Here is a 24,041-nt window from a genome sequence, read left to right as displayed (position 1 = left end):
ATTAACATCCCTAAATCAACGTCATTTCAGCGATTTGATATTGCATGTTAAGAACAATGCTTACAAATCAATCGGATTATTCATACTTCACTGATTTTTTTAAATTAAAATTAATTGATTGTTGTACGAAATAAATTATGAATTTTCACACTCAGGAGTGCGGGCACAGATGAATCAACTTGTCTGCAAGCATCTCAGGCAAGCACAAAATTATTTGATATTTGACATATTTTGAGTTGAATTTGAGCTTAAACAATTTGGGTTGATGGCCCGTGAGCCTCGTGAACTTTATTATATTTATCAGTATTAAATAAATATATATAAAAAACAATGAGCTCAGAAGCTAAAACGACAATTCAAGCTTAGCATAGTACAACTCAATATTTAAATTTCAACAAGATGATTCAAGCTTAAATATATAAAATATAAGGAATATTCAGCTTGACTCGATTCATTTGTATTCCCGTTCACAGGGATATAATAGGAGACAATAAGATAAAAAGTAGCCACGTGTGAAAAATACCATTAAGTCGCAACCACGCATGCATCATTTCATGAGCTAATATCGATCCTGTTAGCAACCTGCAGCTTTTAACAATTGAGTGACCAAATTTATTCTAATAAAAATTCAATATGCCCAAAATAAGATGGTGATGTAGAAAATACCTTGGAAAACCATGTAAAATAAGTATTGCTGTCACTTCACAATGGAGGGTTAATTTATAAGGCTCGGTTCTCATTCCTATCACTTGGTTCCCAGAACCTATTCTTGGTGGATGCAATACCTGGTGATCATTGGCAAACCGTGATAAATTTCATATGAATGATTTTTCCCAGGAGAGACCAAATGACAGATAGTACAGTGCCCTTACAGTGCTGATTGTTTGTTCCTCCGAGAGACAAAGACCTCGTGTCTCGGGCATATGATGATGCCCCTAGAAAGAAAAGGTAAGGAAATTAAAAGTAAGTTTTCCCATTTATCTCACTTTTTCTTCACAAGAAAGGAAAGTCAAAACAAACAAACAAATATCTTGGAATGTAAGACACAAATCTTACATGTCTCTCTCCATCCAACGCCTCATTCAGAACCTGCCTGTCAACCAACAGTAAAGGAATTGGCTGTGTCACTTTCATATTCAATCCTTCATAAAAGTCTTGTACATCAATAAAAAGAGGCTGGCACTGATCAGTATCCATAATTGCTGAATCTAAGCACTCCATGCATAGACTTCGACCATCATTAAGGGATACACATCTTGCATCCCTAGACTGTGAGCATCAAGTAATATATCGAATAAATTAGCACTTGGCACCCTAACAAACAACCATTAAGATTTTCTTGGCAACAATGAGTACTTTAATCTGGCTCCAATTTACCTCCATCCGCTCACAACTGCAGCATCTCTGAGTTCCATCATGCTCGTGACTAGGACAGTATTTCTGGGACCAAAAAGGATGTGCCCTATATTCAACAAGGCCAATGGCATTTGTTGGAATCTGGAAAAAACAAAAAATAAATAAACTCTCAAAAGAAGTAAAAAAGTAATGTGGTTCATATTATGTGTTTTTTACATATACATATATGTGTGTGTGTGTGTGTGTGTGTGTGAAGTGGAACATAGACATGTTCAAGTAGGCATGAAGTTCATATATCTGGAAACTTAATGTTTTCAAAAGTTGCCTCCATTTTGGAGTGACTATAGTGAATAGATCTTGCCTTCATAGAACAGGTGGATAATCCAGCTTGATGTGTAAATGTAACAAAATTATTTATTTAGTCAACTGTTTATTTTGAATAGAATGTTCATTGATGTATCTAGAAAATAGATTATCTTCATTTTAATCTTTAACTATCCCCGTTATTAGCTATAATGATATCTGAAAATATAATTTTATCTAATTTATTTTTCTATATCTGGCGTCAAGTGCCAGGCTCTGCTATATTTCTTCATTCTTAGTCATGGCTGGATACCCACCTTCCAGATCTGATGCCTTTCAAATTATTATACTCTACAAAAACCGTCTCATAAATTTAAAAAATTATCTCCACTGGTCCCAATCAGTTGAAATGGTGAATCGAGAGAAAGAATACAATGTCTTTTCACTTGCATGGCAAAATTACTGTTGAAGAAGAACCAAATTTTTTATTTTACAAATCAATGGTGTTGGTTCAGTTAACCAATTCAATGGAGGAAAAAATTAGTGCAAATTTTATGCGTTGCACTACCCCCAAGCAAATGCGAATTGCTTCAGGGAAGAAAATATGAGACTTAGGGAATGCATCTCAGCCGTTAGAATTGTGAAATAAGGCCCGAAACTTGACCTAGCTAGAATGGATGTCGAACAATTATTTCATGCTCACACAAAGCTGTTGCGGGAACTTTGTTACTTAAAAAATTGGTTGAAAAAGACAACATATATGATTTCCTATCCGAGCTTAATAAAGAATTTGACACGATATGGGAACATCTACTTGCTACTGACACATGTTAAAACATTAAATATTTTTTTTAATGGCAGCAGAAAGGATGCAGACATGATTATGGGCAGGATAACTATACAGTGCCACACAAAAAAAATTTCTTTTTCCCTCGCCATGGAAAACATTTTTTAAAATCAGATTCAGAAAAAAGAGCTGTAATCTTTGTAATACTAATAATCTCTCAAACCTAATTACCACTCAACAATGACTTTTAGAGGTATTGTGGGACTTGCAACACCAGCTTTTGTTGCACTCATAACGCTAAGATGAAATAAAAAGCATCAAGACAGATTAGCCAGGAATGATATCAAAAATAGCTCCCTTGTCTTCGATGGTTGTCTTGCGGCTAATTCTATCACTTGTCAGATGAGTAGATGACGAATATCCAATTAGGAAAAAATTGTAAGTATCTCCAACAATCCAACCATTAACGTAAAATGGAGCACAGGAAATGTTCCATGCAGTTTCACGAATCACCCCACAAACAATAGTAGCCTAATAAAAATCGATCAAACTGAAATCTAAAACGGAGCACAGGAAATGTTCCATGCAGTTTAACGAATCACCGCACAAACAATAGTTGCCTAATAAACCTCGATCGAAGTCTATAAACCAAGTTTGGCCCATACATTTCAATTAAATTGGAATAGCTTGGTATAGGATTAACGATCTAGAGGTGATTCCTAAATCAAAATCTAGCCCATTTACCCCAAGTGCATGTTAATTGTTATAACTGCAGGATGCAGCACAATTTCTTTACTTCTTGATGAAGCATTTACCAGAATCATAGCTATCATCTGTCTATTCATGGTCCAGACCCATACACAAGACTACATCCTATCCACTACCACAACCCGGTGGCTGGCAAAAGTCGATGGCAACAGTCAAATTCTGTGCATCCATTAGCACCACTCACAGCTTTAAACCTAACCACCATGAACACTATCTCACTCCCAAACTTCAGACTTCACCACCTTTCAAGAAGCACACATATTTAAATAATCACCCCCCGTGTCATCCTCCATTTTGAATATCTAGAAACTTCCAGCACACACTTCATATCCCTGAGACCCTGACCCAGTTAAATCTAAGACTATAAATTTAAGAAACTGAAAAATGCATGGACACAAACAATGAGACTAGAAATAGATCGTGATTAGGCAATAGGATAAAATACTTACAAAGTGTTTGCACACATCACATTTAGGTAGATAAGACTCCTTGTAACAAGCTTTATGATATGGGTTGCTCCCAGACATGGAAAACTGCATTGGAGATTTACAAATGAGATTAATTACTTTACGTGTAAAAAGGATAAAGGGAAACAAAGAGCAACTTTTTAATTCTGAATTGCATTTATTCAGTTAACTTCATTATTTATAATGTGAGCTACACCATTTTTTGCCCCTCTTAAAAGAGCAAAATTTTCAATTGCACATGGACTACAGGTAATCTTCAGCTTGTCAAATGTAATTTGAAGGTTTTGATATGTGAAGGGAACACTAGGAGTAGAGTTCCCTTTTGCAGAAGAGTCGCTGCTGGTGGTAGAGGAAGAACTACCACTGGTGGATGAAAGAACCCACCATAGCCGCTTTATAATTCATTCTCGAACCCTAATGATACCATGTAAGTTGACAAGAAAGGAGAGAAACTGGAATAATTTTATTATTCTCTACTTTACTGCATACAATTCAATGTAACTTAAAAGAGAAGAGATGGAACTAAGGAAAGCACATATAATCTCATATATGGTGGGATTCATGCAATCAATCCCTTATATCACAGGATTCTTACAAGTTTATTATTATAATTTACCAACAATTATACTATCACATAGAGAAAAAAAGCATCAAATTTGGAGCTACTATGACATAAAAACTAAATCTAACAAAGGACTAAAAAGAATATCTTATTAAATCTTAGATATTGATGAATGTGGTGGCCATACTTAATCCATAAGAGATCCAATCCTGTTCTTTTAAATTTGCTTCAATCTGTTTTATCAAGTGGATGCAAAAACTATACATCCCAGCCACTGCAGAAATCAGAAGTTATACCTCAGTTTTGAAATTTCCTCATGGAATTTTTATCGACCTCCAGGTGCATGTAATTGCATATTTAGAGCAGTCTCAAAATTAGCTTCAGTTCTTTGGCTTGTTAATCACTTCAAACCTAGAATTTCTAAAACAGAAAATAAAACTACAACATACAAATAAAATTTATATGGTTTATAAATTTGTAGGAAGTTCAAGCGTGTGTGATATTTGGAATCTGGTTCACTACAATCGCAAAATCATTTTCTTAGTCACAGTGTAAATCATAAATAGTGCCTTTTATTACAAACTACAGTCATTTGGCTAAAGTATTGTTACAATTAAATTTTGTTCGGTTTCTAATGTTCTAGTACATACCATGAAACTTCTTACAAAGTTTTTAATATTTTGTCCACAATGTTTGCTAAAATAGATAGCTATCCGCCGGGATTATACTTTGCTGAATTCAGCTAAACTAAATATATTGTTCCTTTGATCAAATAAAAGCATAAAATAAGCATTGACATATTACATAATTTTTTCCCTGAAATGATAAATAGAGCAGTGGAAATTATTTGTTTTCAATCTGGAAAGGAGTCGCTGCCATTAAAATATTCTTGACTAGCAGATTAATTTACTACTTGAGAATATCATTAAACTGATCAGGCTGGATATCAAATTTTGATTGGGGCAGGTCTTCGCCAAAGTAAAATCATCAATTTATTCATCAAAACCTGCTCTTACCCGAACAATGACCACACCTTGAATATTGCCTTTCAGCATTATCATTATTCCTTAGACAAAATAAAAAAGCATGGCCTTGGAACTCTACCTAATCTTGCTATCATCCACACAACATTTTAAATATACAGAAACAATTCATCATCTGCTGGAGAGTTGAAATTGGTAAATTCGTACCAAAATCATTTATTGACAACAAGGTGCCAGAAAACATCCAACGTGAGTCAGTACCAAAAGTTCAAAATCATCACGTGAAATTATTTATGCATGAAGTTCAGGTTGCAAAAGCATATAGTTTACATTACAATCTCTTGAATACTGATACCATGTAAAGAAATAAAGGATAAGCTACCAGAACAAGTTACAAGTACTTTGATCGCCAAGGTTTTACTGTACCTCATAATCAAATATTGGTTGGTTGCAACCATGGCATCTGAAACATTCTGGGTGCCACATCGCACTCAAACGACTCAAAAATCTTCCATAGCCAATCTCTGTGTTACAACCAGCACAATTCCTACAATAGAAAACAAACGAAAAAAATTATGCATTGGATTTTGAACAAGTGAAATTATCGTGAATATCCAACAAATAAAGGTTAACATCCACCTCTAGGGTCCCTCAAATAAGCAATTCTCTCTACCGTCATAAGAAAGTGTTGTGCATATACCTGATTGAAGTCATCTTTAACAACATTTATGTACTATTCACCAGCATAAGCCTAAGTAGAGAGAAAATTCTTGAATGCCAACCATACATACAGAGGTGATACGTGGCAAGATGTTTGGCGAGTTTTTTACAAGGCTCAAGAAAACAACATTTGATAGCAAAATAGGCTTGCATATGGCCCTCAAATTGGATTTATTCCTATACTGGGTTTCAGACTTCGGTCTAGATATAAATTATTAAATGAATAGGACAGCACATCAAAAAATGGCCAACTCGAAGAAATTCAACGAATACAAGCTCTGAAGTCTGAACTGCAATGTCATAAACCTATGTACCTGAAGCTATTGGAATACGGGAAAGATAAAGGTTGATAAATATTTTCATTTCCATATCCATTTCTCGCATCACTGTCACTTCTAGTCTGTTGCTGCTGTGGAGACTCAACATTCAAGCTCTCTTGAAGAGCCCTGGCAAGTTGTTCACCTTCTTCCAATTGTGGTTCACTATCTATGCCACATTAGATATAAAAAATATAACTTTAAGTTCATAGGTATATACAACCTAACAAAATACATAGTAGAGAAAAAAGTACTTAGATAGCACATAGAAAAGTAAAGAAAGGTACTTTCTGACCACATGCATTGGGTTTGAAGTCAGAAAAATCTGGAGTTTCGATATCCCGTTAATCATTGTCTTTGCCAAGTAAGCAAGAGATCCCATAAAACCAAATTCTACAGTGACGCTTTGGGTGGCGTCTGGATACGGGTACTCAATACCCGACCCAATCGGGTAGGCCCATTTTAAAAGAATCCATGCTTAGGTAATATGCGAGCTCGCATTGAATATGCCGGGTCAGCGATCAGGTATGAAAAATCCTACCCGATAACCATCGTATGCAATTAAAACTAATATTTCAGTATGTTGGATTTCAAATCAATTTATTCAATATTAAATGGACATTTTACACAATAAAGAATCGAACCTGATGTGTTCGAGATTTGAGCCATGATATTTTTTCCATAATTTGATGAGTTGTTCCCTAAAATAGTTTGATTTTATTTTATTTCTTGACACTTTCAAATATATTACAACACAAATATAATAAATTAATTCAATAAGTATATGTTTCAATTGCAACATTACATAATAAAAAATCAAACTAATATTATAAGGTTGTACCCAAATAACAATGTTACATAAATTATAACATTCAAATATCTAAACTACAAAATCCCATTTTTAACGAAGATCAAAGCCTTGTTGTAGAGCCCAAAAACAGTACATGTAAAACCCCTGCATTTATTTAATTATTATATCATTTATTTAAATTTAAAATGATTTTTAGTGATGCGAGATTTATTAAATTGCATTATTTTAATGTTTATTTGATGCACGTTAATTGTTTTATCGATTTTCATGTTTCAGGCGATTATTCGATGCGGGATCGAGGAAAAGAGACCGGTGACGATTTTGGCAATTTTTAAATGTGGTATTTTATTTTAAGTTTAGGTTGGGGCATTTTAAATAATTTATTTAGCTTTAGTAAAATTTTTAAAAGCCTAATTTATTAATTAGGTGATTTTAAGATTTTACAACCTTTAAAGACTTTGTGCTTGTGCCCTTTATTTCATTTAGGGAACTTTTATTTAAGGATTAGTAGGGACAGTATTTTATTTAATTTGTTAATTGAGTTAACTTTTAATTAGCACCTTAATGGTAGAATTAAGCCAATTTTACTCCCTAATTATCACCTAAACACACGCACACACACATTTTTACACACACATGTTCACGCCTACACACACACACTATTTCCCTTGCACTTTCCTTTTTGTTTTGGAGAGCAAACCTAGGGTTCTTGGCCTTGAGAGCAGCCGCCCCCTCCATTTGAAATTCCAGCAAGGTTTTGTTGTGTTTTCTTCAAAAAAAATCGTTCCACGTTCGTCCCGGATCAACCTCGCATCTTTCTCCGCGTCGGTATCGTCGTTTCGGTACTTTTAATTATCAAAAGGCATGTATATACTTTCGTTTCTGCATCGATCTTGTCATAGTAATGATTTTTATGTTTATTGTATGAAAAACATGTGGATGTTATGAAGAAGTTTGAGCAAAAATGATTGGATCACTTTTGAAATGTTTTAGATCTCAAAACTCGAAGTTTGCAGTCAAATTAAATACTGCGACTTTTCGGTCGACTTTTTGGAAAAACTTTCAACATATAAAATGTAGAACATTTCAATATCTTCGATTTGACAGTAAACTCAAAATATTTGGATAAAAATTGAGTGAGTTATGGTGTTTTTCGGGGAACTGCTCAAACTGCGTTTTCTGGAAAAATTTTGTTATTGACGTGTTCTTGAGAATTTCTTGTTGCAGGCTTCGTTGGGAATCGTCGGAGGTACCTTGCTGTGTTTAGGAGTGTCTATGAGGTTGATCATGTGAATTTCGAGGTGTTGTCTCGGGTTGGTTAAGTTGTGCATGCATTAGAAGTCATAGGGAACTCGTGTGCAGAATTTTGGGGTGTGCTAGCGCAGGACCAGCGCCGCACTGCGGGCACCGCAGCGCTGCTGGTACGCATCAGGCAGCGCCACAGCGCTGCAGGGCAGCGCCTAGGCACCAGCCTGGCGCTGCGGCGCTGCTACGGGCAGATTTTTGGCTTTAAATCTAGGTGTTCTTGCTTCCTTTGGGTACTATTAAGTCGTTATGTCCTAGTATACTAAAAGTTAATATAGATAACATGAAGTCTGATTTGGGATCGTTGAACTATGTTTTAAGCAAGGTCCGTACCTTCTTTTGGGTGAGAAAATTCATACTTCTTGACAAGATTTGTTTCGGAGTTGAGTCGGGGGTTAGTATGTTGTTTATTACGGTGAAGTCCCGAGCATTTGTAGAAGGTCATAAGTCAGTAATTCATTGGGTGATGCATTCGATAGGCATGATTAAGTTGTGGAATTTAAAGTTCATGGTAGCATGTTAGCATGTGCAGCAATGTCCCGAACGAGTTCCAACGAATCCCTCAACGCCAAGTAAGTATGTTCGACGTGCAAAGAAAATACTTTTAAGTTTTTGAGGTATGCTAAATGTCTTGTGACCAATTTATGTATGGGATTGGAAAGCGGTAAAGCATGACCAGGGACCAATCCACCCCGTTAAATCATGAAGGGTTTAGACCAGGATTGGAAAGCGTTAAAACATGAACGGGGACCAATCCACCCCGTTAAATCATGAACGGGTTTAGATCAGGATTAGAAAGCGTTAAAGCATGAACGGGGACCAATCCACCCGTTAAAGCATGAACGGGGATCTCATGTATGTGGCAGTGGATTCGTCCCTGTCATCCCAGTACGGTGGTTTAGTCTGATCAGGCGATTTATGTTATGGGTCACTCGCTTTGAAACATGCCTCTACGCAAAATGATGAAGTTATGTATGTTCAAGTATGCAGGCATGTTTAAGAAAAGTTTTATGACAATGGCACGTCTATGTATGTATGCACGTATGTTCAAGCTTTTGGTATGCAAGTTCAAGTTTCAGTATGTACTTCCTATTTTAAAGTTGCTTGTGATTTTATTACGTATTACTTGTTACTTCCAGTTTATACGTGTTGAGTCTTTAGACTCACTAGACTTGATCGATGCAGGTGAAGATGATTTTGAGGATACTAGGGGTGGGGACCAAAGAGCTGGCTTGGACTGAGCAGGAGGCTAGACCCGAGGACCGCCCAAGTTTTTATGAAATGTCAAATACTTTTGTCAAACTTTATTTTTAGATCTTTGTTGCAACTACTTTTGGGACGTACGGTTTACGTTATCGAAATTGAAGTTTGATTACTCTTTTAAGAAAATTTTTAATTTTTCCGTAAATTTTAAAAGGTAAAAAGTACGGTACGTTAGAGTAGGTATCAAAGCGAGGTTCTTGTAAAGGGTTATGCCTATTGCTAGTCGCAAGAAGCTCACGAAGTTACACCTCAAGTCTGTAAGTTTTAAAGTTTTGAATTATGTTATGTACTAAGCATTAAGTCATGATTTCAGCATGTCCATGTTTTAAGTTCGATTTACGTACATCTTATACTATTGATATCATGTTCATGCATATGGGGTTTACGTGTTGGGTATTTGTTGGAACAGTATGCTTCCTAGACGTATGGTTAACTGTGAAGCTACGGAAGAGGACCGAGAGCCTCGAGATGAGGGGAGGGCCAATCCCCCACCTCCACCTCCGGATATGCAGGCATGACGCAATTCTTCTCGCAGTTTGCAGGGAACCAGGCTACAGCAGTGAGTGCAGGGGCGAGGCCCCGACCAGAAGCAGTGTATGAAAGATTTCAGAGGATGAATCCGAAGGAGTTTTCGGGGACTACTGACCTGATGATAGCTGAAGGATGGATTAAATCCATCGAGGTGATTTTTGCCTTTATGGAGCTGCAGGATGCAGACCGGGGTAGGTGTGCCACCTACTTGTTGACTAGAGACGCCAGGCTATGGTGGGAAAGTGCAATAGTGTCAGTTAACTTGCAGACACTGACATGGAATGAATTTAAGGAGGTCTTTTACTCCAAGTACTTCACTGAGGAAGTACGCTCCAGATTGACTAGGGAGTTCATGACGCTGCGACAAGGAGACAGCAGCGTGGCAGACTTCGTAAGGAAGTTCGAAAGGGGGTGTCACTTTGTGCCCCTGATAGCAAATGATGCCCAGGGGAAGCTGAGGAATTTCATGGATGATTTGCGGCCGATCTTGCGCCGTGATGTCAGGGTTGCAGGTCCTACTACATATGCTGTTGCCGTATCTAGATCCTTGGCGGCAGAGCAGGACCAAAGGGATATCGAGAGTGATAAGCAGGGCAAGAGGCCCTATCAAGCCCCACAGCAACAGCAACAACGACCGCAGTTTAAGAGGCCGTTCCAGGGGCAGCCAGGGAAGAAGCCTTATCAGGGACCGCCTAAGGGCAAGGGTCCTATGCCACAGCAGAAGGCGCCCCAGAGGCCGGGAGAATACCTGGTGTGCCCGAAGTGCAATCGCTAGCACCCGGGACAGTGTTTGTATGGGTCAGGCAAGTGTTTTAAGTGCGGAGCAAGTGACCACATGCTAAAGGAATGCCCTCAGTGGAGGCAGCCGACCCAGGGCAGGGTGTTCGCCATGCATGCTCAGGAGGCGAACCCAGACACGACATTACTGACCGGTAAACTTTTCTACCTAAGCTCAGTATTATTTTGTCATGCATGTGTTAAATTTATTTGGGATTATAGTGTGCTAGTAATATTTTTGAGTGACTTGGAGTATAATTTCTACTATGCACGCGGTTAAGGTTAGAATTTTGAGATATAAGTTTTGTGTTGTGCTAACGTCTCTCATGAAATATTTTCATTAAGAGATTAGCTACTAAGGCCTTGATAGATTCCGGGGCCACTCATTCATTCATCTCGGAGACGTTTGCTAACTACTTGGATATCAACATCATCGACCTTGACGTCAATTATTCAGTGATAGTCCCATCAGGGGAAGAATTGTCAGCTACTAGCGTGGTCAGGGACATCGATCTCGAGCTGCAAGGCCACCTAGTGTATGCCGATTTGATTGTATTGCCGATGCCAGAGTTTGATATCATTCTGGGAATGGAATGGCTGACGAAGAACAGAGTTCTTATCGACTTCCAGAAAAGGTCGGTGTTGGTTAGACCGTAGTTTCTATTTGAACCAGCCAGATAGAGAAGTTTCCCTCGCATTATCTCTTGCGTGCAGGCTTGGAGACTTATTTCTAAGGGTTGTCAGGCTTTCTTGGCCAGCGTTGTCTCCGCACCTGACATACCCGACCCAGGGCAGGGTGTTCGCCATGCATGCTCAGGAGGCGAACCCAGACACGATATTACTGACCGGTAAACTTTTCTACCTAAGCTCAGTATTATTTTGTCATGCATGTGTTAAATTTATTTGGGATTATAGTGTGCTAGTAATATTTTTGAGTGACTTGGAGTATAATTTCTACTATGCACGCGGTTAAGGTTAGAATTTTGAGATATAAGTTTTGTGTTGTGCTAACGTCTCTCATGAAATATTTTCATTAAGAGATTAGCTACTAAGGCCTTGATAGATTCCGGGGCCACTCATTCATTCATCTCGGAGACGTTTGCTAACTACTTGGATATCAACATCATCGGCCTTGACGTCAATTATTCAGTGATAGTCCCATCAGGGGAAGAATTGTCAGCTACTAGCGTGGTCAGGGACATCGATCTCCAGCTGCAAGGCCACCTAGTGTATGCCGATTTGATTGTATTGCCGATGCCAGAGTTTGATATCATTCTGGGAATGGAATGGCTGACGAAGAACAGAGTTCTTATCGACTTCCAGAAAAGGTCGGTGTTGGTTAGATCGTAGTTTCTATTTGAACCAGCCAGATAGAGAAGTTTCCCTCGCATGATCTCTTGCGTGCAGGCTTGGAGACTTATTTCTAAGGGTTGTCAGGCTTTCTTGGCCAGCGTTGTCTCCGCACCTGACATACCCACCCCGTCTATATCTGATGTGCCAGTAGTCAGAGACTTCCCAGACGTCTTTCCTGATGACGTCACATGCCTTCCACCAGAGAGAGAGGTGGAGTTTGCTATTGACCTTATGCCAGGCACAGTGCCAATCTCCAAGGCACCGTACCGTTTAGCTCCAGCTGAGATACTAGAACTCAAACAGCAGATTCAGGAACTCCTTGACAAGGAATTCATTCGCCCTAGTTTCTCACCGTGGGGCGCACCAGTACTCTTCGTAAAGAAGAAAGAAGGAAGCATGAGGCTGTGTATCGATTACCTAGAATTGAACAAGGTAACGATCAAGAATAAATACCCATTACCAAGAATCGAGGACTTGTTCGATCAGTTGCAGGGAGCTTCAATGTTTTCTAAGATAGATCTTCGATCGAGGTATCATCAGCTGAAGTGAAAGACGCAGATGTTCACAAGACAGCCTTTAGAACCAGGTATGGGCATTACGAGTTCTTGGTAATGCCGTTTGGACTGACGAATGCTCCAGCAATTTTCATGGACCTCATGAACCGAGTATTTCAGCCCTACTTAGATCAGTTCGTCATAGTGTTCATTGACAACATTCTTATATACTCTAAGAGCCACGAGGAGCACAATCAGCACTTGAGTACAGTTCTACAGACCTTGCAGAGTCGCAAGTTAATTGCGAAGTTCAGAAAGTGAGAATTCTGGTTGGAGAAGGTAGCGTTTTTGGGTCACATAGTGTCTAGCAGTGGGATTGAGGTGGATCCAGCGAAGGTGGCAGCCGTTAAGGAATGGGTTGAGCCGAAGAATGATTCAGAGATCCGCGGTTTTCTGGGTTTAGCAGGTTACTACCGTAAGTTTATTCAGGGATTTTCGTCGATAGCAGTGTCGCTCACTTCATTGACCAAGAAGAATGCCAAGTTCGTGTGGAGTGATGAATGTCAGAAGGGCTTCGATGCTTTGAAGCAAGCTCTTATTTCAGCGCCAGTGTTAGCCATGCCATTCGGGCAAGGAGATTTTGTGTTATACACCGATGCGTCTAAGCTCGGCTTAGGCACAGTGTTGATGCAGCATAGTCGGGTGATAGCTTATGCTTCCAGGCAGTTAAAGGTGCATGAGAAGAACTACCCGACTCACGATCTTGAGTTAGCCGCCGTTGTCTTTGCTTTGAAGATTTGGAGACACTATTTGTACGGCGAGAAATGTCAGATATTCACTTATCACAAGAGTCTCAAGTATTTCTTCACGCAAAAAGAGCTGAATATGAGACAGAGATGATGGTTGGAATTGGTGAAAAACTATGATGGCGAGATTAGCTACCATCCAGGGAAAGCTAACGTCGTGGCAAATGCCTTGAGCCGAAAGGTTGCAGTCATCGCACAGTTGTCAGTACAGAGATCTCTTCAGTCAGAGATTCAGAGATTTGGGCTAAAGGTTTATCCCAAAGGCAGAGCTCCCAGACTATCTAATCTGACAGTCAAATATGATTTGCTAGACCGAATCCGTAGGGGGTAGCCTTCAGATGAGCAGCTGCAGAAATGGAGGCTGAAAGACGAAGCCAAGGGCAGTGTACTCTACACAGTGTCCGATGGTATTGTGAGATACAGAGGTAGAATGTGGGTGCCTAGTGTTGATTCGATCAGAGAGGATATTCTGACGGAGGCACATGCATCACCGTATTCCATTCAGCCAGGAGGCACCAATATGTACAAAGACTTGCAGAGTTTGTATTGGTGGCCAGGTATGAAGTGAGACATCCGTTGATTTGTGTCTGAATGCCTCACTTGTCAGCAAGTGAAGGCAAAGCATCAGAGGCCAGCAGGGATGCTTAAGCCACTCCCTATCCCCGAGTGGAAATGGGAGAATATCATCATGGATTTCGTTGTTGGCTTGCCGAGATCAGTTAGAGGATCCAATGCCATTTGGGTTATAGTGGACCGACTCACCAAGTCAGCACACTTTTTGCCAGTGAAGACGACTTTCTCCATGACACAGTATGCGGAGCTTTATATCAGGGAGATAGTTCGATTGCATGGGATCCCAGTTTCCATTGTGTCCGACAGGGACCCCAGGTTTACATCGTCCTTCTGGAAGAGCCTACATACGGCCATGGGGACGAAGTTGCTATTCAGTACAGCTTTTCACCCGCAGACAGATGGCCAGTCTGAGCGAGTGATTCAAATTTTGGAGGATTTATTGCGAGCCTGTATGATCGATTTCCAGGGGACTTGGGAATCGAAACTACCTCTAATGGAGTTTACCTACAACAACAGTTTCCAAGCATCTATAAGTATGGCTCCCTACGAGGCATTGTATGGAAGGAAGTGCAGATCGCCGATTCATTGGGATGAAGTCGGAGAAAGAGCAGAACTTGGTCCAGAGATTGTTCAGCAGACTGCAGATGTGGTGGTCAAGATCCAAGACAGGATGAAGACCGCACAGAGTCGTCAAAACAGCTATGCTGATAAGAGGAGAAGGGATCTAGAGTTTGCCGTAGGTGATCACGTTTTTGTATAGATAGCACCTATGAAGGGTGTTATGAGATTTGGGAAAAGAGGCAAGCTGAGTCCGAGGTTTATTGGGCCATTTGAGATTCTTGACAGAGTGGGACTCTAGCTTATCGTGTTGCCCTTCCGCCGAATCTGGCCGGGGTACACAATGTGTTCCATGTCTCGATGCTGAGGAAGTACCTAGCTAATTCTTCGCATGTTCTGAGCTATGAGCCGTTGCAGCTTGTTCCAGATCTGTCATATGAGAAGAGACATGTCCAAATCCTAGACAGACAGGAGCACAGACTTCGGAACAAGGTGACCAAGTTGGTTAAAGTCCGGTGGCTGAATCAATCAGTAGAGGAAGCCACTTGGGAGACCAAGACAGATATGAGGAACCGCTACCCAGAACTGTTTGGTAAGATTTAATTTCGAGGACGAAATTTATATAAGTGGGGGACGAACTGTAGAGCCCAAAATCAGTACACGTAAAATCCATGCATTTATTTAATTGTTAAATCATTTATTTAAATTTAAAATGATTTTTAGTGATGCATGATTTATTAAATTGCATTATTTTAATGTTTATTTTATGCACGTTAATTGTTTTATCGAGTTTCATGTTTCAGGCGATTATTCGATGCGGGATCGAGGAAAGGAGACCGGTGACATTTTGACAATTTTTAAATGTGGTATTTTATTTTAAGTTTAGGTTGGGGCATTTTAAATAATTTATTTAGCTTTAGTAAAATTTTTAAAAGCCTAATTTATTAATTAGGTGATTTTAAGATTTTACAACCTTTAAAGACTTTGTGCTTGTGCCCTTTATTTCAATTAGGGAACTTTTATTTAAGGATTAGTAGGGATAGTATTTTATTTGATTTGTTAATTGAGTTAACTTTTAATTAGCACATTAATGGTAGAATTAAGCCAATTTTACTCCCTAATTATCACCTAAACACACGCACACACACACTTTTACACACACATGTTCACGCCTACACACACACACTATTTACCTTGCACTTTCCTTTTTATTTTGGAGAGCAAACCTAGGGTTCTTGGCCTTGAGAGCAGCCGCTCCCTCCCTTTGAAATTCCAGCAAGGTTTTGTTGTGTTTTCTTCAAAAAAAATCGTTCCACGTTCGTCCCGGATCAACCTCGCATCTTTCTCCGCGTCGGTATCGTCGTTTCGGTACTTTTAATTATCAAAAGGCATGTATATACTTTCGTTTCTGCATCGATCTTGTCATAGTAATGATTTTTATGTTTATTGTATGAAAAACATGTGGATGTTATGAAGAAGTTTGAGCAAAAATGATTGGATCACTTTTGAAATGTTTTAGATCTCAAAACTCGAAGTTTGCAGTCAAATTAAATACTGCGACTTTTCGGTCGACTTTTTGGAGAAACTTTCAACATATAAAATGTAGAACATTTCAATATCTTCGATTTGACAGTAAACTCGAAATATTTGGATAAAATTGAGTGAGTTATGGTGTTTTTCGGGGAACTGCTCAAACTGCATTTTCTGGAAAAATTTTGTTATTGACGTGTTCTTGAGAATTTCTTGTTGCAGGCTTCGTTGGGAATCGTCGGAGGTACCTTGCTGTGTTTAGGAGTGTCTATGAGGTTGATCATGTGAATTTCGAGGTGTTGTCTCGGGTTGGTTAAGTTGTGCATGCATTAGAAGTCATAGGGAACTCGTGTGCAGAATTTTGGGGTGTGCTAGCGCAGGACTAGCGCCGCAGCGCCGCCAAGCTGCCAGCAAGCGCCTAGGCGCTGCTGTTAGCATGTGCAGCAATATCCCGAACGAGATCCAACGAATCCCTCAACGCCAAGTAAGTATGTTCGACGTGCAAAGAAAATACTTTTAAGTTTTTGAGGTATGCTAAATGTCTTGTGACCAATTTATGTATGGGATTGGAAAGCGGTAAAGCATGACCAGGGACCAATCTACCCCGTTAAATCATGAATGGGTTTAGATCAGGATTGGAAAGCGTTAAAACATGAACGGGGACCAATCCACCCCGTTAAATCATGAACGGGTTTAGATCAGGATTGGAAAGCGTTAAAGCATGGACGGGGACCAATCCACCCGTTAAAGCATGAACGGGGATCTTATGTATGTGGCAGTGGATTCGTCCCTGTCATCCCAGTACTGTGGTTTAGTCTGATCAGGCGATTTATGTTATGGGTCACTCGCTTTGAAACATGCCTCTACGCAAAATGATGAAGTTATGTATGTTCAAGTATGCAAGCATGTTTAAGAAAAGTTTTATGACAATGGCACGTCTATGTATGTATGCACGTATGTTCAAGCTTTTGGTATGCAAGTTCAAGTTTCAGTATGTACTTCCTATTTTAAAGTTGCTTGTGATTTTATTACGTATTACTTGTTACTTCCAGTTTATACGTGTTGAGTCTTTAGACTCACTAGACTTGATCGATGCAGGTGAGGATAAATTTGAGGAGAGTAGGGGTGGGGACCAAGGAGCTGGCTTGGACTGAGCAAGAGGCTAGACCCGAGGACCGCCCAAGTTTTTAAGTTTTTATGAAATGTCAAATACTTTTGTCAAACTTTATTTTTAGATCTTTGTTGCAACTACTTTTGGGACGTACGGTTTACGTTATCGAAATTGAAGTTTGATTACTCTTTTAAGAAAATTTTTAATTTTTCCGCAAATTTTAAGAGGTAAAAAGTACGGTACGTTACACTTGTAATCACTCTCTTCATTTTTACATATATTTTTTTGAAATGTTATTTTTTAATTTCAGCTAAAGTATATCACTGCGTGAAGATCCTTGTTGCAGTGCAATTTATCATGATATATCCCATTCATATCACAATTCATGGTAAATATATTATCAGCACAACAGAGATGTAACCAAACTTTAGAAAAAAAATTACCTCTTGTAGTTCATAAATTAAATCATATTGTAATCACATATTCAACATTTCTAATAAACACAAAAGTTTTCCGCAAAAAATGGAAATGATATAAATTGTTTACACATAAAAGAAGAAAACAGAATTTATGTGTATGTATATATATATATATATATACACATACAACCATTTTTAATAATTAGAAATGACTAGGTGCTACATACTCTAATGGCTAGAAATAATTAGTATTTGGTTTTTGTAAGTGAAATATTTCTGCAAATGAAACATTAACTTGTGTAAACCATGATACTTGAGAAAGGGAGAAAACCTCATACTCATGTGGTTGTAGAAAATGTGATTGTACAAAAGGGTAAGCTGATCCCACTGGAGTAATAATATGTCGCATCATACAAGTACGAAATTTACATTTGAAAAAACCATATATAACAATCCAATAAAAGCTGAAAAAAGATTTGCTCCATCTAAGTTTCTTGGCGGGATCATCGCATATCAAAAGGCTCTTCATAAAGCTATAATTCATAAATTACCAATTTATCACACAATTAAGCTTCTGTAGAACTCACCAATACAAGTTTTCTCTTTTTCTTCTTCTGAAAGAGAGAGAGCAATAGCATGGTCAATGTCTTCAATTTCCGACCATGAATCCTGTATCAAGATTCACAATGAAAAAGTTTTCCCATTAAATAAACTGCCAAAAATAAAGAAATTGAACAAAATAAATAAAATCCATTAGCATCAACAGTACCACAAGCCAAGAGCACAATTAACATATTTTATTTTGAAAGTTGTAACTCTACTTCAATATCCGACCATAATATGACATAGAGGCAGAAACACTAAAGAACACAATTTATCTTACAAAAGAGGTAGAGGGGTGATTCTCCAGCGTATCTGTTCCATATCTCCAATCATACCGCCCCTCGGAAATTTTATGGTTTGAGCCCTTGAAAATTTTACTAAGCCAACCCATTAGAAGAGCTGCAGTGGTCGCATGGTCAATGAACCTTTTCAGTGTACAGCAGAGAATGTTCTCTGTTTAAGCAAAATTATCATTGGACTATGAAAACTGTCCAGATTACACACCCTTCAGTTATTGTTGATGCAGGATCACCCAGTCATAGACTCTTCTGCATTTAAATGGATAAAAATGATTATATTTAGAGGTTTCCCCGATGAATTAAATGAGTATTTGATTCCTCCTAGAAGACTCCTAAAAGGTAGAAGAATCAAAATCAGAATAAGACAAGTTAACCAGCAAAAAGAAGAAAAACAAATCAAATTTATTTCTTATGTAAGCAAATAAATAACATAAGAGCAGGTGAAATGGAGCTCTCATGTGCCATTTTCTCTTGCCAACATGAGCTCATGTCCTCTTTTCTTTGTCATCATTTTAAAAAGATCAAAATTCCAATTTAAACCTAAGGGAAGATAGGATTTGGTAATGCACCATATTATCTCCAAAGAATATGCAATTATACTGCACACCATAAACAAAAGGCCAACTGCATGACCAATTCCAGAAACCAACATTTCATTTCTGAAAGTTAAAGCTAAAAAATAACAATAATAAACAACAATAGAAGCGGCCTGTATCTACCAACAAATATAATTCTTAGAAAACCCAAATTATTCAAATAATCAAACAGAAGAGAACTGCAAGCCAAAGTGAATAAGAAAACCTGCAAATGAATTATTGCTACAGCTCGATGTTGTCCAAAACAATACAAAGTATACAAAAAACATTGAAAGATGTCATGCATTTGTCTTACCTTCTTAACATATACTCCAGAATCCGAGTGGTGGTGGCACCCAAAGGCTCCAGATCAAAGAAATGAACCCAAATCACCAAAAGGGAAATAACCCAAAACGAGTCTCCAAAACGTTTCAATCCAAAAACGAATCGTTAAAGAAAAAGCAAAATCTTTTCAATATTTAACTAGCTTAATGACCCAAAGTCTTTATGCTCTCAACTCCTCCATCACAAAAAATAAATAAATAAATCTTAGATAAGAAAAGAGGAAATGTTGATTGTGATGATGAATGACAAGAATCACTAATGCAGAATTAACCCACCAATAAAGCTTTTTAAGCAAAAAAAAAGTATGAGAAAAATAAAAAGTTCGAATAAAATGATGGCTGCCACAGATCACCAATGTTAGATAAACCCACCAAGAATTTCCTTTAAAAATCTCAAAATTTTAACACCGAAAAGGTTGAGTAGATCACGAATGACTGTTCAACAAACCCAACAAGAAACTAAAGAAAATTCAAAAAGAATAAGATTACCGAATGCCCCTAATCTCCCATGTGCTCAAAAAACACACCAAGAATAAAAAATAAATAAAAACTATTGGAAAATAATATTTAAAATGTGTATTGAATATTTGAATGTTGAATACTTGAATGTTGAAAATAAGAGTTGTAAATATTGAAAATTAGTGTGTGATGATGTAGGTAATGATGTATTTTATTTTTGGATTATTTGTAAAGATTTCCTATAAATAGATCTCTCATTTGTGAAGAAAATCACAATTGAGTAGAGAGAAAAATATTATAAAGTGTGTAGTTTGGTAAATTTTGAGAGTTTGAGATTTTTACTTTTTACCATAAATTTTTACTTTTTCACAACACGTTATCAGCACGAAGCTCTAAAAGTCCTACATACTTTTCCAAGCTCCAAACAGAAGAAAAAGGTAACAAAAATAATTATATTTATTTTACTGTTATTTATTTATTGTGTATTTATTTAATATACAATATAATGTTATTATTAGAAATAATAAAAATAAATTTTTCATAAACTTGTTATAAATCCTGGGAGGATGTTAAGACGACATCCCACACTCCCGGTAAGGGATACGACAAGTATAAAAGCTTATAAGGTTTTTAAACAAAATAAATTATGACACTCATTATAATATTATGATATGATATACATAATTATTTAAACATGTCTAATATTATATATATCATATTATTACCATAAAATTATACAAATACATACCTTTATTTTTTTTTGTACCCCAACGGTCATAAATGGTAAAAAACGGCTAATTTTTGCCCTATAAATATGATCTCACAAACACATTCCATCACTTCAACTTTCTATTCTTCTCTAAAAATTATTCATCATCAAATTTTTCGAAGAAAAAAGAAGATGTCTTTCTCAAGGATATTTTTAATTATTTTGGTTGTCATACTCACGAGTCTTGTATTTATCGGAGAATATCCTCCTCGTGCGTTTTCTTTATTTTTACAAATACTTGTACTTGTTGTTTATCCGTTACTTTGTATTGCAATAATTATTAACTAATAAAATGCATCGTAATTTTTTTTAGTACCACCATGTCAAATTTAACAAAGCTCGAATTTGTTGCGCTCGACATCACGGGAAAGAATTATATGCCATGGACTCTAGATGTAGAAATGCATCTTGAGTCATTGGGTCTAAGCGAGACCATTAAAGAAAATGACATATGCACGTCACAAGAAAAGGCAAGAGCCATGATATTTTTGCGTCGACATCTCGACGATGGATTGAAATGTGAATATCTGACTGAAAAAAATCCCATGGCTTTGTGGAAGGGATTAAAAGAAAGATTCGAACATATAAGAGAAGTTATACTTCCGACCCGTCCGGGATGAATGGAATACATTGAGATTCCAAGACTTTAAAAAAGTCAGTGATTACAATTCGGCGATGTATAGAATAATCTCGCAATTAAAATTTTGTGGACATGAGGTCACAGAATCTGAGATGCTTGAAAAAACATTTTCCACGTTTCATGCATCAAATATTACTCTACAGCAACAATATAGAGTACGTGGATTCGCGAGATATTCTGAACTCATCGCCTGTCTTCTTGTGGCGGAAAAAAACAACGAGCTATTAATGAGAAATCATCAGTCCCGACCCACTGGATCAACAGCATTTCCAGAAGTAAATGCTGTAAGTAAAAATAAATTTAAACCTGAAAACCAAAATCAAATTCAAAGACAAGGTTTTGGTCGAGGTCGAGGTCGTGGACGTGGGCGTGGAATTGGCCGTGGTCGTGGTCAAGGCCGTGGTTTTGAAAATAATCGAGATAGTTATTTTTATAACTCATCTCAAAAGAACGTCCCAAACCATCCACAGAAAAGGCATCATGAGAATACAAGTGTTAATGAGAAGCACTCAAAAAGATATGAAAGTTCTTGTTACAGATGTGGTACTCCAGGACATTGGTCCAAAGTTTGTCGAGCCCCTGAGCACCTTTGTAAACTTTATAAAGAATCATTAAAGGGGAAAGAAAAGGAGACCAACTTCACTGAACGCAGTGACCGTTTGAGTGATTCAACTCATTTTGATGCTGGTGATTTTATGAATGATTTCTCTGGAAATGATCAATATGTTGGTGGGATAGAAATGAACAATATTGATGCTTGCAGATTTTCTCAACGATTTCTCTGAAAATGAACAATATAATGGTAGAATATAAATGTACAATAATCTATTTTTCATGTATTCATAGAATAATGTTTTATTGTATAATTATGATTTGTGTTATATTTAAATATATATTGCAAGTAATTTATTTCATTGCATATTTTTTTGAAGTTCAAATATGGAAAATGCTATGAGCAAAGCTGAAGTTTGCATACCCGATAGTGGTACAACGCACACTATCCTCCGAGATAAAAGATATTTCTTGGAACTAAAACCAACAAAAACAACGGTGAATACAATATCAGGTCCTGTAGACTTGATTAAAGGATGTGGTAAAGCACAATTTTTGTTACCTAATGGAACAAAATTTTTGATCAATGATGCTTTATATTCACCACAATCGAAAAGAAATTTGTTGAGTTTTAATGATATATATTCCCATGGGTATGATACTCAAACAATGAATGAAGGGAATGAGAAATATATGTGTCTTATCACATATAAATCAGGAAAGAAATATGTGATTGAAAAACTACCAATGCTCCCTACTGGATTGCATTATACACATATAAGTCCCATTGAATCAAACATGGTAGTTGATAATTCTTCGATATTAACCAATTGGCATGATCGATTGGGACATCCTGGTTCAACAATGATGCGAAGAATTATAGAAAATACACATGGTCATCCACTGAAAGACCAGAAGATCTTTCAGAATAATAAGTTTCAATGTAAAGCATGTTCTCTTGGAAAACTTATTATAAGACCATCACCAGTCAAAATCCAAACTGAATCACCAATGTTTCTTGAACGTATTCAGGGTGATATTTGTGGACCAATCCATCCACCATGTGGACCATTCAGATACTTTATGGTATTGATTGATGCCTCCAGCAGATGGTCACATGTATGTTTATTATCAACTCGAAATGTTGCATTTGCAAGATTACTTGCTCAAATAATAAAATTGAGGAATCAATTTCCCGATTATACAATCAAGAAAATTAGACTTGATAATGCTGGTGAATTTACTTCCCAAACTTTCAATGATTATTGTATGTCTATGGGAATCATTGTTGAGCATCATGTTGCTCATGTACATACACAGAATGGATTGGCTGAATCATTGATTAAACGTCTGCAAATGATTGCTAGACCAATGATTATGAAAACAAAGCTCCCTATTTCTATATGGGGACATGCAATTTTACACGCTGCTTCATTAATTCGCATCAGACCAAGTGCATATCATAAATACTCCCCATTGCAGCTTGCATTTGGTAAAGAACCAGACATTTCTCATCTGAGAATTTTTGGATGTATGGTGTATGTGCCTATTGCACCACCGCAACGAAAGAAAATGGGACCTCAAAGAAAGGTTGGAATTTATATCGGTTATGATAGTCCATCAATCATTCGATATCTTGAACCTCAGACAGGCGACGTGTTCACAGCACGTTTTGCTGATTGTCATTTTAATGAGGAAATCTTCCCAATGTTAGGGGGAGAACAGAAACATACCGAAAATGAAATTACATGGTATGTATCATCATTGTTACATCTGGATCCAAGAACAAAACAATGTGAAAAAGATGTACAACAAATTGTACACTTGCAAAGAATAGCAAATCAAATACCAGATGCATTTGCAGACACAAAAGGGGTAACTAAATCATATATACATGCTGCAAATGCCCATGCTCGAATTGAAATTCTAAAGAAACAAATGGAAGATACTCATGATGTCATTAAACGCCTGAAGCGTGGAAGGCCAGTCGGTTCCAAGGATAAAAA

The 24,041-nt window shown here is 37.5% G+C and overlaps 1 protein-coding gene across 5 annotated transcripts in view; it reads right to left on the bottom strand.

Annotated features, from left to right (window-relative positions):
* LOC142523242 (protein DA1-like) overlaps positions 1-24,041 on the bottom strand; it is a 29,758-nt gene that overhangs the window by 3,246 nt on the left and 2,471 nt on the right. For 3 of the 5 annotated variants that reach the window (XR_012814606.1, XR_012814607.1, XR_012814608.1), the window contains exons 2-12: positions 19,588-20,165; positions 18,678-18,945; positions 18,382-18,463; positions 6,261-6,432; positions 5,653-5,773; positions 3,664-3,747; positions 1,378-1,497; positions 1,057-1,269; positions 873-935; positions 667-785; positions 524-582 (exon numbers count right to left, since the gene is read on the bottom strand). Coding sequence is in view for 2 of the 5 variants with exons in the window: in XM_075626968.1 (XP_075483083.1) it covers positions 524-582; positions 667-785; positions 873-935; positions 1,057-1,269; positions 1,378-1,497; positions 3,664-3,747; positions 5,653-5,773; positions 6,261-6,432; positions 18,382-18,463; positions 18,678-18,788 (1,144 nt within the window). In the remaining 3 variants the exon portion in view is untranslated. The remainder of the gene's footprint in view (positions 1-523; positions 583-666; positions 786-872; positions 936-1,056; positions 1,270-1,377; positions 1,498-3,663; positions 3,748-5,652; positions 5,774-6,260; positions 6,433-18,381; positions 18,464-18,677; positions 18,946-19,587; positions 20,166-24,041) is intronic. The other 2 variants (XM_075626968.1, XM_075626969.1) reach the window with 2 other exon arrangements.

Source organism: Primulina tabacum, chromosome 13 (assembly GCF_025594145.1).
Source record: "Primulina tabacum isolate GXHZ01 chromosome 13, ASM2559414v2, whole genome shotgun sequence".
NCBI lineage: Eukaryota > Viridiplantae > Streptophyta > Magnoliopsida > Lamiales > Gesneriaceae > Primulina > Primulina tabacum.
Note: the sequence above shows the minus strand (reverse complement) of the source record. Positions and strands in the feature narration are given on the sequence as shown.